Source organism: Saccopteryx leptura, chromosome 3 (assembly GCF_036850995.1).
Source record: "Saccopteryx leptura isolate mSacLep1 chromosome 3, mSacLep1_pri_phased_curated, whole genome shotgun sequence".
Lineage (NCBI taxonomy): Eukaryota > Metazoa > Chordata > Mammalia > Chiroptera > Emballonuridae > Saccopteryx > Saccopteryx leptura.
Genome location: NC_089505.1, coordinates 141,313,477 through 141,330,510, shown reverse-complemented (window position 1 = coordinate 141,330,510; position 17,034 = coordinate 141,313,477). Strand labels below are relative to the sequence as shown.

At 40.8% G+C, this 17,034-nt stretch overlaps 1 protein-coding gene across 1 annotated transcript in view; it reads right to left on the bottom strand.

Moving 5' to 3' along the window:
• Positions 1–17,034, bottom strand: part of IL23R (interleukin 23 receptor) — an 82,667-nt gene that overhangs the window by 29,400 nt on the left and 36,233 nt on the right. Inside the window, exon 6 of the mRNA XM_066372194.1 lies at positions 381–537. Coding sequence (XP_066228291.1) covers positions 381–537 — 157 coding nt within the window. The remainder of the gene's footprint in view (positions 1–380; positions 538–17,034) is intronic.

Below are 17,034 nucleotides of genomic sequence, written 5' to 3'. Positions count from 1 at the left end.
GTTGTATGTACTCATAATTTTTTTTCAAACAAGGTCATAACTTATTAGATGCCTCACAATCACCCAGGATATTTGTAAGAAACGCTGATGCTGGAGCACCCCCCCCCCCCCACTACCTGAGACCTGTGAAGAAGGCTCAGTAAATATGCACACCAGGTGGTTTTCATTGTTATCTGTGCCCAGGAATGTTTGAGAACTGTTTCATAAATTGTAGTCAGACTTAACACAATCAAAGCAAAATGACAATTTAAGTGTTATCACCTGCCCTAATAGTTTTGTCAATTTTGATAGAAGTCAAGAAGACAAAAAATGTATATAATTAGAAGAGAGACAGAGGTCAAAAGAAAATCCTCAGCGATTAAATATATAAATACACTCACCTGTTTCAGGTGTTTTATGAAAAAATGGTGAACTCCAGGCCTGCCAGTAGCTTTTACCTGTTTCTCGACATCTCAGTTGAAATACATATTTACTGTTTGGCTCCAAATAGAATGTTAACTGTTGCCCGTAAGTAAAATTGGTGTCAAATTCCTTAACCTAAAATGAATGAATAACAATAATTAAATAATACACTGTACTTTAAAACAACTTATTTTATTTAGCAGAAATGCATGGAGACCTACTATGCTTCAGGCTAGAGCCTGGCAAAACAAAGAGAAATAGGGGATTTTAAAACATGGCCATAAATAATTAAATACATATCATTCAACATTACAAATGGAGTACACATTATGTTTGACAACTCTCTCAAGATTTTAGATTTCAAGAAAGTCCAAATGGAATATATTCTTAATTTTGGGATAGCTGGCTTTCATGGGATGGAAGAAATGGGAGACCTAATAGCGATTGTTTGATTCCAGTCTTTTTTCTCCACCCCTTTCTGCACTTGGGTGTTAAGATCAATAATTGTTCATGAATGATGAAATAGTTTCATTTGCTAAAGATGATTTTTAGAAAAAATTACTCATAAACTAAGCTGCTAACTTAGTCCTTATTGCAGAGTTATGCAGATTCTATAAGACCTATGATGTATATGCATATATGAGAGAAAATAAAACATTGAAGAAAGCTGAACAGTAAAATTCCAATGGAAGATAAGCAATAAAGTAGCTTACAAATCAGTTTCTGGGGCACTAGAGCCTGCCTTAAAACATAATGAGAAAGGACCCCAAACAAGTTGCTTGAGATGGGAGAGAGAAACCGGGCATTTCTACAGCACCTTCAGTATGTTGCGATTGTGGATTTACTGAACAAGGTGAAGCGCAATTGAAAGATAAACATGAAATACATCTAGAAATGCATTTATGCAGCAGGTGGGAGAAAACAGTTACAAGACACTCATGAAAGAGAACATTGAAACTGTCAAGATTTTCTTTTAAAGAGTAAGATATCAACCTCATTTAGGGATTCTTCTGTTAAAACCCAACCTTAAAAACCAGTCTTGCCCTGGCCGGTTGGCTCAGTGGTAGAGCGTCAGCCTGGCGTATGAAAGTCTCGGGTTCGATTACCGGCCAGGGCACACAGGAGAAGCGCCCATTTGCTTCTCCACCCCTCTCCCTCTCCTTCCTCTCTGTCTCTCTCTTCCCCTCCCACAGCCAAGGCTCCATTGGAGCAAAGATGGCCCGGGCGCTGGGGATGGCTCCATGGCCTCTGCCTCAGGCGCTAGAATGGCTCTGGTTGCAATAGAGCAATGCCCCAGATGGGCAGAGCATCGCCCCAAGGTGGGCGTGCCGAGTGGATCCCTGTCGGGCGCATGCGGGAGTCTGTCTGACTGCCTCCCTGTTTCCAGCTTCAGAAAAATACAAAACAACAACAACAACAAAAAAAACACCAGTCTTAACATAAATCTTTATAACTTGCAATGCACTGAAAATGTAAAATGCATGAAAATATATGTGTTGGGAATGTCACACTCCCTGAAAGATCTCATTCTGTTCCCACAAGCCATATCTCTACCCACGGTCCCTAGAATTTTCTTGCTATGTTAATATGACTGGCAACCCCTGGGGTCTCCTGAATCCCAGGGTAGATTTTACTCATGCCAAAAGTTTGACTTTCATATGCATTCTGCTTCCTGTTAGCTTCTCTTAGAAGGGAGTTATTATTCTCCAATATGTCTCTTGCCATTACCTTTATAGATAAGTCCTCTTGAAGAAGTAATTTAAAGTACAGCCAGAATTCTAAACTAGAAAGAAGAATTTATAGAATTGTTATAAAACAAAGTTGTTCCTACTATGAGGCAAGCCAGATGACTGCTGAAGGCCTTGCAACCACAAGATGACACCTCAAGATGATATTTTCAGAGGCTGAAAACAGCATTGAAATCTAGACCTAACTGAGTGCCTCTGGCGAGGGTATGATCTCAAGTGCAAAAAACAGAACTTTATTTTTTATAGCAGCTAATTTTCAGTTAGATCAGGGGTAGTCAACCTTTTTATACCTACCACCCACTTTTGTATCTCTGTTAGTAGTAAAATTTTCTAACCGCCCACTGGCTCCACAGTAATGGTGATTTATAAAGTAGGGAAGTAACTTTACTTTATAAAATTTATAGAGCAGAGTTACAGCAAGTTAAAGCATATACTAATAATTACTTACCAAGTACTTTATGTCAGATTTTCACTAAGTTTGGCAGAATAAATCTTTATAAAACAACTTACTAGGCCCTGGCCGGTTGGCTCAGTGGTACAGCGTCGGCCTGGTGTGCGGAAGTCCCGGGTTTGATTCCCAGCCAGGGCACACAGGAGAAGCGCCCATCTGCTTCTCCACCCTTCCCCCTCTCCTTCCTCTCTGTCTCTCTCTTCCCCTCCCGCAGCCAAGGCTCCATTGGAGCAAAGATGGCCCAGGCACTGGGGATGGCTCCATGGCCTCTGCCTCAGGCGCTAGAGTGGCTCTGGTCGCAACAGAGCGATGCCCCGGAGGGGCAGAGCATCGCCCCCTGGTGGGCGTGCCGGGTGGATCCCAGTTGGGCGCATGTGGGAGTCTGTCTCTCCCCGTTTCCAGCTTCAGAAAAATACAAAAAAAAACAAAAAACAAACAAAAAAAAACAACTTACTATAGTTAAATCTATCTTTTTATTTATACTTTGGTTGCTCCGCTACTGCCCACCATGAAAGCTGGAACGCCCACTAGTGGGCAGTAGGGACCAGGTTGACTACCACTGAGTTAGATCCTCAGTTCTGCAGTTGGGGGCATGGAGACTTCATCTCCATCGGTTTGAGGTAGCTCGTTCCTTAGGGTTACATCTAAGTTTCTGGGAGCATCCTTGGGTGAAGGGAAAGAGAATCTTGAACCTATTCAGAGTTCTATAATCTTGATTTCCTCCAAGTCCCAACCTGGGGACATGGCTCAGGGTGAGAGGACCCTTCTCGGTGACTCACAAGTGTCTTAACTCTTTGGTTCCTCCTCTTACCCCTGCCCCTGGGCAGTTTCCCCTCTTTCTGCTCAGGGCATCTTTATCTAGTATTTGGTGGAGAAGGAAGAGGGCATGACTATTGGGAAACTCAATGTGACTAATCACATGTTCTTCCAAGTCTCCTGTCTTCTACTGTACCAGCATTCATACTTTTGAAATGCAAAGGCCAAGGATTTGACCCTCTGCTTTCTGTGCGCTATTCTATTAGCCATTCCAGGAAGAGAATGAACACTTGGTTTTTACATTTTTTAAATAGCTGAAAGAAAATCAAAAGAAGACTATTTCATGATGCATAAAAATTATATAAAATTCAAATTTTAGTGTCCAAAATAAAATTTTACTGGACTGCAACAACATCCACTCACTTATTGTCTGTGGCTGTTTTCATGCTGCACATGCAGAGTTCAGTAGTCGGGACAGAGACCTCATGGCCTGCAAAGCCTCAATTGTTCACGTCTGGCCTTTGAATAAAAAGTTTGCCAATACCCTCGTTTTGTGTAATTAGAGAATGAGTCACCACTAAACCATTTACTTGAACTTACAGGAGAGATTTCTTTAAACTACATTGCTCTTTTGGGCACTATTAAAGACAAGTAATAGGACTAATAACTAATGTTTCAGAATACTCTCTATGTGAAATAGACATTATAAGATTCAATGTAGATGCAAAAATGATTATGGAATAGCCCTGCTTTCCAGGGACTCAAGGATGGGGAAGTATGCTTGTAAACATGCACATGGCAAATGGTCCTGAGATAGTGTACACAGCAGTGGGCAAGCTCCGAAGATACGTAACACAGCAGTGGGCAAGGACTGCTACTGAGCTCAATTTTTGACACCAGTTTGAGATGCCAGAGAGACAGTCCATGAATATAACCAAGTAGGTGAATATTCTCGCCATGGCATCAGCTTTGCAGGATCACCTGAAAAGCTGGCTTATACCTCACAGTCTATATGCAGCTTGGCTAAAAGTGGCTGAGAAGTATTCTCAATGCATTGATTTTGATTTTCAGGTGGGCTTCCTTTGCTTTACCAAGCCTGCTGCATGGCTCCCCTGGAGGTTAAGATGAAGAGTAAGGACAACAGCCAGCATCTACTGGACATCAAGTCTATTCCAAGCTCTGGGCTAGCTTCTTACAGCCTTTGATCATCCCCACAACCCTACGAGGTAGGTGCTTATCTTATTCTTATTTTAGGTATAGGAATAATTAGACACAGAGAAGATAAGAAACTTGCCCAAAGTTGTACAACTAGATTATTAGAGTGAGTCTTTGACTCTAGAGTCTGTGTGCTTAGCCACAAAGCTTTCCTGGTAGCTGCCTGCCACTTGGAAGTAAAGAAACCTTCCTCTAGCAATATCTGAAGAAGGTAGAGCTGAGATTGAAGAGCAAATCTGCAGTCCTTTATGCCCTCCCACTTTTCTTGACTCTGACTTCCTGTCTTCCTACATGGAGGCAAAGACAACACTTTATTCATGACCCAGACAAAATTGATGGAGTAGCAAATGTAAAACACGAAGTTTTGTTCTGGCTGTTACTGACTGGACTTGGGTCATCTAGATCAGGGGTCCCTAAACTTTTTACACAGGGGGCCAGTTCACTGTCCTTCAGACCATTGGAGGGCCGGACTATAAAAAAAACTATGAACAAATCCCTATGCACACTGCACATATCTTATTTTAAAGTAAAAAAACAAAACGGGAACAAATACAATATTTAAAATAAAGAACAAGTAAATTTAAATCAACAAACTGACCAGTATTTTTTTTTTTTCTTTCATTTTTCTGAAGCTGGAAACAGGGAGAGACAGTCAGACAGACTCCCACATGCGCCCGACCGGGATCCACCCGGCACGCCCACCAGGGGCGATGCTCTGCCCACCAGGGGGCGATGCTCTGCCCATCCTGGGCGTCGCCATGTTGCGACCAGAGCCACTCTAGCGCCTGAGGCAGAGGCCACAGAGCCATCCCCAGCGCCCGGGCCATCTTTGCTCCAATGGAGCCTTGGCTGCGGGAGGGGAAGAGAGAGACAGAGAGGAAAGCGCGGCGGAGGGGTGGAGAAGCAAATGGGCGCTTCTCTTGTGTGCCCTGGCCGGGAATCGAACCCGGGTCCTCCGCACGCTAGGCCGACGCTCTACCGCTGAGCCAACCGGCCAGGGCCTCTGACCAGTATTTCAATGGGAACTATGCTCCTCTCACTGACCACCAATGAAAGAGGAGCCCCTTCCCGAAGTGCAGCGGGGGCCGGATAAATGGCCTCATGGGGCCGCATGCGGCCTGTGGGCCGTAGTTTGGGGACCCCTGATCTAGATAGAAATAGAAATTCACCTTTTTTTTCTGTGTGAGTGGTTACATTTGGAAGAATCACAGCAGAAGGGATAGAATACAGGTTTTGGGTTAAAACTTGTTTTTATTTTTCAAAAAATTTTGGTGCCCAAAGTGATGTAAGGTCTGTGTGCAGCACTTGGTTACTAGCAGTATAAAAGTTTAACGAACCTGCCTTAGCTCTTTTGAGCCCATTCTGTTATGGAACTGATACTACCTATCACAAAAGATTGTTATGAAGGTTAAATGGGGTAACACATATTTTTGTAGCTCCTTCATTTGCCTGTTCCTGATTAAAGAGGTTTTGAAAAGTGAGCTCAAATTTACCTGTTACCAAGTGTCACAGTAGCACAGGTACCTCCACCAGGGGGAGCAAAGAACCAGGGTTTCAAACAGAAAACAGTTGGTTTCTATAAACCTATTCAGAGATACTGATAAAATATTTCCTTTGTATTTTCTAAACATTCTTACAGCCTATTACCTCCTACTTAAGCCAAAAAAGAGAGTTTCATATTCTCAGTACAATCCTATGACTGTGACACAGCACAAAGGCCCAGGTTGAGCAAAACCCTAGCTGAACTCAAAATCTAAGACTTAAGGAATTAATTAGGTTGTTTTCAGATTTATCTAAGTTCCACATAGACAAAAGAGTGGCTGTGGGTTTTTGTTTTGTGTTTATCTTACTTGTCCCAGGCTTTAAGCATGGGGTTGCTGTTCACACAGGTGCCATAATTATTTAGTTAAGGAGTCCAGAAAGATCGTCACTTGTTTATTAACCAGATGATGCAGCACGTGGATTAGCATCTAAGTATAATCCAAACAACTGTAAAGTTCACATTTCTGATTTAAACGAACAAGGGTAAGTAAACAAATTCACATGACGAATTTGTTTTCAAAGAGCAATCTTTAGAAGATATCATGAGGTCAGCATCAATAAAGCTTTATCCTTACCTTTTTTCATATTCTTTAAACACATTGGTCTACAGCAAAACTGATGCTCAGAATGATGAAGCTGAAGCAGAAGAAGGCTTCGGATCACACTCATCACCAAAGATTAGTGTTAAATACATTTAACTCCCTAAAAACTGGTAAATTCATACATAATACATAACTTTTTTAAAAAAGAGGATTGTTGGTTTTATTTTCTTTGGATTAATGTATTCAATCCATCATCTTCACCCAGAACTTTCTAACATTCCCCTTCCTTCCTTCCTTTCTTCCTTCCTTCCTTCCTTCCTTCCTTCCTTCCTTCCTTCCTTCCTTCCTTCCTTCCTTCCTTCCAATTCCCTCCCTCCCTCCCTTCCTTCTTTTCTTTTCTTTTCTCCTCTTCCCCTCCTTCCTTCCTTCCTTCCTTCCTTCCTTCCTTCCTTCCTTCCTTCCTTCCTTCCTTTCTTTCTTTCTTTCTTTCTTTCTTTCTTTCTTTCTTTCTTTCTTTCATTTTCACCCATCCCCCTACCTCTCTCCCCTTTGACAAATATCAAATTGTTCCCTTTATCTATGGGTTGGTTTTTGTTTTGTTCTCTTTATTTATTTTTTTTAAGATTCCAAATATAAGTGAAACCATATATTTGTTTTTCTTTGTCTGATTTATTTCACAGTATAATGCCCTCTAGTCATCCATGTTGTCACAAATAGCAAGATTTTATTTTCTTTTATTGCAGAGTAATATTCCATTGTATTTATATACCACATCTTCTTTATCTATGTAGCCATTATACATGATAAATAGCTTTTAATTGAGAAGAGCCAGACAACTCCATTTCTTAAAAATTTTGACTAAATGGCAGTTCATTGCAATTTAAAAAATAAAATTGCATTAATTTTCAAATACCCAAATTGGAACTTTTTTCTCAGACTATGGTTGCCTTATAGCTCAAATTAGTGAGTTTTTATTGATGTTTACAGTGCTGTCATGTGATGTGATTTTATTAATGAATCTTGTACCTGCAGCCTCTCCTAAGATAGTAGATAACTTGCCATTGGTTTTAAAGGATGATTAGTTTGTCTAGATATCTATTTTTTAACCTTATGCTCATCTAAACCTGAAGCCTAAACTAGTAACAAATCTTATATTTTAAATTGCATATATTTTCATTTAAAAAGACACCCATACATTTCAAATTCTTTATGAACAGTTTTTATTTTTCTGGATGCCTGTTAATTTTCAGCATAGAATCCTTAACTTTTATATCCATGACTACTAGTGTCAATTTCACCCTAGGAGGCACTGAATTACAAGGAGCTAAGTAGATAGGAATCACTTAGCTGGACATTTGTCTGTTTAGCAATTTACGAAAGGTAAGAAGACCTTTTCAGAAAACATGTCTCTGTTTGGAAGCATATCACAATCATTATTAGAACTAGAGTAGTTTGAATATCACACAAAGAATCAGATTGAAGCATGTAAAATAGGTCATTGTTAGTCCACTGTGGTCACCAACTGTTGATTATCTCTTTTTCATTCACTTACATGCAAAAGAATAATGAAAGTGAGATCCCAAAATGGTGACGGAGTAGAAGGACAATCCAGCTGCCACCTTCCAGGACCAAATTGAATTACATCTTAATTTAAGAACAATCATCTTGAAAAACCAACTTTGGACTAAAGGAAGAGGACTGTAGAACCAAGGATCACAGAAGAAGCCACACAGAGACTGGTAGGAAGGGCAGAGACTTGGAAAGGGCTGTCCCACTCTCAGGAGTGAGGGGCGGCTGAGGGTCTGAAGGGATTCCCCCTATGGGGAGGGTCACCCTGAGAGGTGTGGGAGCTCAGCCCCAGGCCTGGAGCCCCAGCCTAGAGCCCCAGAGCCTAGAAGAGGCGCCCACATAGCATTTTGCAGTGAAAAGAGTAGTGTTTCTGTCTGCGAGAAAGAGACTGAGTTTCTGAAATGCAGGTTCCATCTTAAAGGGCTCGTGCAGAAAATCTCGTTCACAGACACTTAACTGGGGTTCCAGTGGAGGGAGAGCTGAGAGGACTGGAGTTGCATGAAGAAAGTCTAAAGTTGGAGAGACACTGTGGGGGACAGCCACCAGAACCTTTATGCTGAGTCATTCTCCAACACTGCAGTCGCCATCTTTCTTGGGTGGAGCAGTCCCCCCTGAGTGGCATCAGCCTGGGGAAAAACAACTGCTCTGCCCTCAGGAGTCTTTCCTGCTCCAGTCAGGGTGAAGGGTCATTCTGAGAGCCCAGGAAGCAGGGGGTGCCTCAGTGACTCAGTTTTCTAGTGTTGAAATCGGAGCTTCCCCACACGCTTGCTCCCGACTCTAAGATTGGTGCTTCCATCTCATGGGAGACTCAGTAGAAACTGTCCAGAGAGGGGACTAGAATTGCATGAGGACAGTGTAAAGTTGGAGGCCCAGAGAGAGAGACACTGTGAGGGACGGCCACCAGAACCCCTGTGTTGAGTTATTACCCAATACTGCAGTCTCCATCTTTCTTGGGTGGAGCAGTCCCCCCTGAGTGGCATCAGCCTGGGGAAAAACAACTGCTCTGCCCTCAGGAGTCTTTCCTGCTCCAGTCAGGGTGAAGGGTCATTCTGAGAGCCCAAGAAGCAGGGGCACATCAGTGACTCAGTTTTCTGGTGTTAAGGCCAGAGCCACCAGAGCCAACCCCAACCCCTCATCACACACACACACACACACACACACACACACACACACACACGCACGTGCACACACACACACACACACACTCCTGAATCTAAGACTGGTGCTTCCACCTCACTGGAGACTCGGTTGAAACTGTCCAGAGGGAGGGTAGACCACACCTCTAGGTCTCAGAGGCCATACCCACTGGACTCCTGGGGCTACACCCTACTGAGGTCTGTGAAAAAACTCTGGACAGACTGACACCTGGTGTGAGAGGCAGAGCCATATGCACCACATTTCCTAATCCCTGAATTGCTACAGGCTCTAGACTCTAGCAGAGGTTTTATTCAGTGGCCAAGCCCAACAAGCAGCCAGCAGACAGAGGTTGCAGAAGGATGAATTCAGGGAACCTTGGACTTTTAAGTGGACTTTCCCCCAGGCCCAGAGTGAGTCAAAGCCAGCCCAGGTGTGAAGCTGGTATTTCCATGTGCACTTGGGCCCAACCAGAGTCAGCCATAAACTCTGGATTGCTTGTAGCTCCAAGAAGGTTGCTTAGGGCATCACGGGCTGTGTCTCCCACTGGTTTGCACTGGGTTTCTTCCAAGGAGGCCCAGGGCTGGCATATCCAGTGGCCAGCTATGGAGAGTACCAGTTCAGGACCTAAAAACCCTTGCTAGAGTGGTATCCTAGGGCAGGGTTCCTCACACCTCGCCCAGCTGAAGTGAGTTCTGCTCTCTGTGATCAACACCGGCACAGCAACGTGTGTGCATTGGATAGGGTGGAGCTTCACAGTCAGCTGGCCTGGGTGATGAATATCCTACCCTGCTGGGCTAGACTCCAAAGGGAGAAGCAAGAGAGGCTTGGAGCATGGACATTCAAAGTGTGGGTCACTATGTGCCTATTGTTGGATCTGGTTGATGGGCTTAGCCACTTTCTGGGGGGGGGGGCACAGTCAGCCTCAGGAGAGGACTCTCTCAGTCTTTCTCCTTGAGACCAGGTCTCATGATCTGTAAGAATCATGATTTTGCAGAGGGGACTGTTGGTTTTGCAGATCTGAACCTCCTGCTCACCTTGTTGAGCAGAAATAAAATTTGAGTATCCAGCAGTGGCTGAGTGATTAGGCTCTGGAGTAGGGGCCACAATCCTCGTACTGAGCTACTACTGCCCAAGAGACCCCTGAAGGAGGGGGTCCCACTAACATTGTATTCTCAACTATAGCTGCCCTAACCCAACCTGTTGCAACCTGTTGAGGGGTTGGTTAGGTGAGGCCAGTCTGGGCCCACACTACAGTCTTTCTACAGAAGATTCTGGGAAGACCAGGCAGCTGTAAGAGGAGGTGGAGTAGAGCAGCTGAAAAGTGGAGGAAAATCTTACAGAGCTTTGGGGATTTTACAGAGCTGCTGTCAGCTCTAAGCAGGAGGAAGCTGATTCTTATACATAGGTTAGCCCCTCCCATACTACTCAGGCACAGAATATGCCAACACAAACAGCAAAAAGAAGAGTAATTGCAAACAAGAAGCCAATAGGGATTTACAAACAACAGCTGATGCCAACCCAAGAAGATCTAGAACCAACACAACTGGTAGCTGGTGGCAGACAGCACCAGCCCGAGACAGCTAGCTACACAAGCAGCACGCCCAAAGGAGTCTATACACAGACAAAATGGGTAGACAAAGAAATGCAACCCAAATGAATCAGCAATAGAAATCCCCAGATAAAGAATTAAATGAAATGGAAGTAACCAAACTACTGGATGCATAGTTTAAGATAATGATTGTTAGGATGCTCAAGGATCTTAGAGCAACAATGGATGAACATAAGGAGCACCTAAATAAAGAGATAGCAGGCATCAAAAAGGACATTGAAATCATAAAAAAAGAACCAGTCAGAAATGACAAACACAATACAGTGGTACCTTGAGATATGAACAGACCAACATACACTTTTTTTTTTAAGATACGAGCTGCTACTCTGTCTATATTTTTTTCGAGATCTGAGTGAAATTTCAAGATACAGGTCGTGATTCGGGAAGCTGCCTCTAGTTGGCATGTTGGTGCAACACCGGTCCAGTATCAGCAGTTTGATATATGAGTTGACTGACTTACGAGCTCAGTTACAGAACGAATTAAATTCATATCTCAAGGTACCACTGTATCCGAAATGAAGACTGCACTAGAAGGAATCAATAGTACGCTGAAGGAAACAGAGGATCAAATCAGCAATTTAGAAGACAAGATAGACATAAGCACAGAAGTAGAGCAGCAAAATGAAAAGAGGCTCAAAAAGACTGAGGAAACTCTAAGAGAGCTCTGTGACAACATGAAGAGAAACAACATCTGCATCATAGGGGTTCCTGAAGGATAAGAGAATGAACAAGGGCTAAAGATCCTGTTTGAAGAAATCATAGCTGAAAATTTCCATAAATTGATGAAGGAAAAAGTCACACAAGTTCAAGAAGCATAGAGAGTCCCATTAAAGAGGAAACCAGGAGGCCTACCCCAAGATAGATCATAGTTAAAATGCCAAAATTAAGAGACAAAGAAAGAATACTAAAAGCAGCAAGAGAAAAGCAGTTAATTACCAACAGAAAAGCCTGCATAAGGATGACATCAAACTTCTCAACAGAAACACTTAAGGCCAGAAGGGATTGGCAAGAAATATTCAAAGTAATGCAAAACAAGAGCCTACAACCAAGACTTCTCTATCCAGCAAGGCTATTATTTAAAATTGAAGGAGAAATAAAAGGCTTCCAGGACCAAAAAAAAAAACAAAACACCTCAAGGAATTCATTATAGCCAAACTAGTACTACAAGAAATATTAAGGGGCCTGCTATAAAAAGAGTAAAGGAGCCTGACCAGGCAGTGGTGCAGTGGATAGAGCATCAGACTAGGATGCAGAAGACCCAGGTTCGAGACCCCGAGGTCGTCAGCATAGTAGGGGCTCATTTGGCTTAAGCAAAAAGCTCACCAGCTTGGAACCAAGGTCACTAGTTTGAGCAAGGGGTTACTCAATCTGCTGAAGGCCTGTAATCAAGGCACATATGAGAGAGCAATCAATGAACAACTAAAATGTCACAACGAAAAACTGATAATTGATGCTTCTCATCTCTCTCCATTCCTGTCTGTCTGTACTTATCTATCCCTCAATCTCTCTCTCTCTCTGTCTCTGTAAAAAAAAGAAAAAAAAAAGGAGGGATAGAAGAAAGCCAGAATATGTCACCCCCCCCAAAAAAAAAGAGTAAAGGGGCCCTGGCTGGTTGGCTCAGTGGTAGAGCATTGGCCTGGCGTGCAGAAGTCCCGGGTTCAATTCCTGGCCAGGGCACACAGGAGAAGCGCCCATCTGCTTCTCCACCCCTCCCCCTCTCCTTCCTCTCTCTCTCTCTCTCTTCCCCTCCCGCAGCCGAGGCTCCATTGGAGCAAAGATGGCCCAGGCGCTGGGGATGGCTCCTTGGCCTCTGCCCCAGGCACTAGAGTGGCTCTGGTCGCAACAGAGCGACACCCCGGAGGGGCAGAGCATCGCCCCTGGTGGGCGTGCTGGGTGTATCCCGGTCAGGCGCATGCGGGAGTCTGTCTGAGTGTCTCTCCCCGTTTCCAGCTTCAGAAAAATACAAAAAAAAAAAAAAAAAAAAGAGTAAAGGAAAAAAGAGAGAAATCGAGAAAAAGAGGAATGTAGATTTAAAGAATAAAATGGCAACAAATAAGTACATGTCGATATTAACCTTAAATGTAATGAATTAAATGCTCCCATCAAAAGATATAGGGTAGCTACATGGCTAAGAAAATAGGACCCCTACATATGCTGTCTACAACACACCCACCTCAAAACAAAAGGTACACATAGACTGAAAGTAAAGGGATGAAAAAAAGTATTTCATGCAAATGGAAATGAAAAACAAAAGTGGAGTAGCAATACTTATACAAATATTGATTGACTTACTACCTATGCAACTTACAGTACAGCAATTTGTGTTTTGTGTCTTGGATATTTTTTCATCAAACCCCTCCCAAGATGTCTACCAAGAGGAAATTGTCTTTGCAAATATTAAACCAGTTGTACTGGTAATGCAGTGCTTTACTTAAACCTGACAAATGTAAAAATAAGAAACAAAATGGTGTAGAGATGATACAAATGGCACAAAATGAACAAAGAAAATTATGATATATTTATATAACAATATGAAAGAAAATTAAGATAAAATATGACAAAGATTTTTATAACATCATTTCACAGTACTGTACATATAGCCTACTCAACTTACGACCAAATCATGTTACGAATGGTCTGTCAGAACCAATCATGGTTGTAAGTTGAGCAATAGCTGTATCTGACAAAATAGCCTTTAAAACAAAGGCTATAGTAAGGTATAAAGAAGGTCATTACATAATGATAAAGAGAGCAATCCAACAGGAGGATATAACCATTGTAAATATTTATGGGCCTAATATAGGAACACCTAAATATATAAAGCAGATTTTGCTAGACATAAAGGGCAAGATCAACAGCAATATTATAATAGTAGGGAATTTCAATGTCCCACTAACATCAATGGACAAATCTGCCAGACAGAAAATTAACAAAGAAACAGCAACCTTAAATGACACTAGATCAACTGGATTTAATTGACATCTTCAGAACCTTTAACCCCCAAGCAGCAGAATATATATACATTCTTTTCAAGTGCTCATGGTACATTCTCTAGGATAGATCACATTTTAGGACACAAAATAAGTCAATAAATTTAAAAAGATTGAAATCATATCAAGCATCTTCTCTGATCACAATGGCATGAAACTAGAAATCAACTACAATAAAAAAACAAAAAAAAACATTCAAACACTTAAATAGTATGTTATTAAGTAACGAAAGAGTTAACAATGAGATCAAAGAAGAATTCAAAATTTTTTGAAACAAATGAAAATGTACATACAACAACTCAAATTTTATGGGACACAGCAAAAACAGTTCTGAGAGGGAAGACATACCTTAAGAAGCAAGAAAAAGCTCAGATAAACAATTTAACTCTGCATCTAAAAGAACTAGAAAAAGAACAACAAATAAAGCCCAGAGGAAGTAGAAGGAAGAAAATAATGAAGATCAGAGTGAAAATAAATGACATAAAGACAAAAAAAAAAAAAAAAGGATCAATGAAACAAAGAACTAGTTGTTTGAAAAAGTAAACCATATTGATGAACCTTTAACCAGACTCATCAAGAAAAAAACAAAAAACTCAAATAAAATTAGAAATGAAAGTGGAGAAGTAACAACTGACACCACAAAAATACAAAGGATTGTAAGAAAATACTATGAAGATCTATCTACAAAAAAATTGGACAACTTAGGTGAAATGGATAAATTCCTAGAAACATACAATCTTCCAAAAGTCAATCTGGAAGAATCAAACCTAAACAGACCGATTACAACAAATGAAATTGAAACAGTTATCAAAAAACTCCCAGATAACAAAAGTCTTGGACCTGATGGCTTCACAGGCAAATTTTACCAAACATTCAAAGAAGAACTAACACTTATCCTTCTCAAGCTATTTCAAAAAATTCAAGGGGAAGAAAAACTTTCAAGCTCCTTTTATAAGGCAAGCATTTATCCCCATTGCAAAACCAGGTAAAAACACTACAAAGAAAGAAAACTATAGGCCAATATCCCTAATGGACTTAAATGCTAAAATTCTCAACAAAGTATTAGCAAACCGGATCCAGCAATACATTATAAAAGTCATACATCATGATCAAGTAGGATTTATTCTGGGGAGGCAAGGCTGGTAAAATGTTTGCTAATCAATCAATGTGATTCATCACATAAACAAAAGGAAGGAGAAAAATCATATGATTATATCAATAGATGTGGAAAAAAATTGATAAAATTCAGCACCTATTTATAATCAAAACTCTCAGCAAACTGGGAATACAGGAACATACCTCAACATAATAAAGGCTATCTATAACAAACTGACAGCCAACATCATACTCAATGGGCAAAAATTAAAAGCAATTCCCTTAAGATCAGGAACAAGGCAGGGGTGACCCCTTTCACCACTCTTACTCAATATAGTTCTGGAAGTTCTAGCCACAGCAATAGGCAAGAAGAAGAAATAAAAGGCATCCAAATTGGAAAAGAAGAAGTAAAACTATCATTATTTGCTGATGACATGATACTGTACATAGAAAACCTTAAAGTCTCAGTCCAAAAACTACTAAATAAATTCAGCAAGGTGGCAGGATATAAAATCAATATTCAGAAATCAGTGTCATTTTTATACACCAACAATAAAGAATCTGAAAGCGAAATTAAGGAAACAATCCCCTTCACTACTGCAACAACAACAAAAAAGTACCTAGGAGTAAATTTAACCAAGGAGGTAAAAGACTTGTACTCAGAAAATTATAAAACATTGATAAAAGAAACCAAGGAAGATACAGACAAGTGGAAGCATATACCGTGTTCATTAATAGGAAGAATAAACATCATTAAAATGTCTATGTTACCCAAAGCAATCTATAAATTCAATGCACTTCCTATCAAAATACCAATGGCATACTTCAAAGGTATAGAACAAATATTTCAAAAAATTATATGGAACCAAAAAAGAACACGAATAGCCTCAGCAATCCTGAAAATGAAGAATAAAGTGAAAGGTATCACACTTCCTGATATTAAGTTATACTATAAGGCCATTGTAATCAAAACAACATAGAACTGGGATAAGATCAGGCATACAGATCAATGGAATGGAACAGAACAGAGAACCCAGAAATAAACCCACACTTTTATGATCAATTGATATTTGACAAAGGAGGTAAAAGCATACAATGGAGTAAAGACAGTCTCTTTAATAATTGGTATTGGGAAAATTGGACAACTACCTGCAAAAAAATGAAACTAGACCACCAACTTACACCATTCACAAAAATAAACTCAAAATGGATAAAAGACTTAAATGTAAGGCATGAAACCATAATCATCTTGGAAGAAAACATAGGCAGTAAACTCTCCGATGTCTCTCAATATTTTTGCTGATATATCTCCAAGGGCAAGTGAAATATAAGACAAAAAACAAAACAAAAACAAATGGGACTATATCAAACTAAAAAGCTTTTGCACAGCAAAAGACTCCATGAACAAAATAAAAAGACAACCCATAAAATGGGAGAACATATTCACCAATATATCTGATAAGGGGTTAATAACCAAAATTTATAAAGAACTTCTAAAACTCAACACTAGGAAGGGTAAACAATCCAATTAAAAATGGGCAAAACAACTGAACAGACACTTCTCCAAAGAGATTATACAGATGGCCAATAGGCATATGAAAAATGTTCAACATCACTAATTATCAGAGAAATGCAAATTAAAACCACAATGAGATACCACCTCACACCTGTCAGAATGGGGCTCATTAACAAATCAACACAGAACAAGTGCTGATGAAGGTGTGGAGAAAAGGGAACCTCCTGCACTGTTGGTGGAAATGCAGGCTGGGCAGCCACTGTAAAAAACAGTATGGTGTTTCCTCAAAAAATTAAAAATGGAACTGCCTTTTGACCCAGCTATCCCACTTTTAGGAATATATCCTAAGAATATCAAATCATTGATTCAAAAGAAGATATGCACCCCCATGTTTATTGCAGCATTGTTTACAATAGCCAAGATCTGGAAACAGCCCAAGTGTCCGTCCTTAGACAAGTGGAT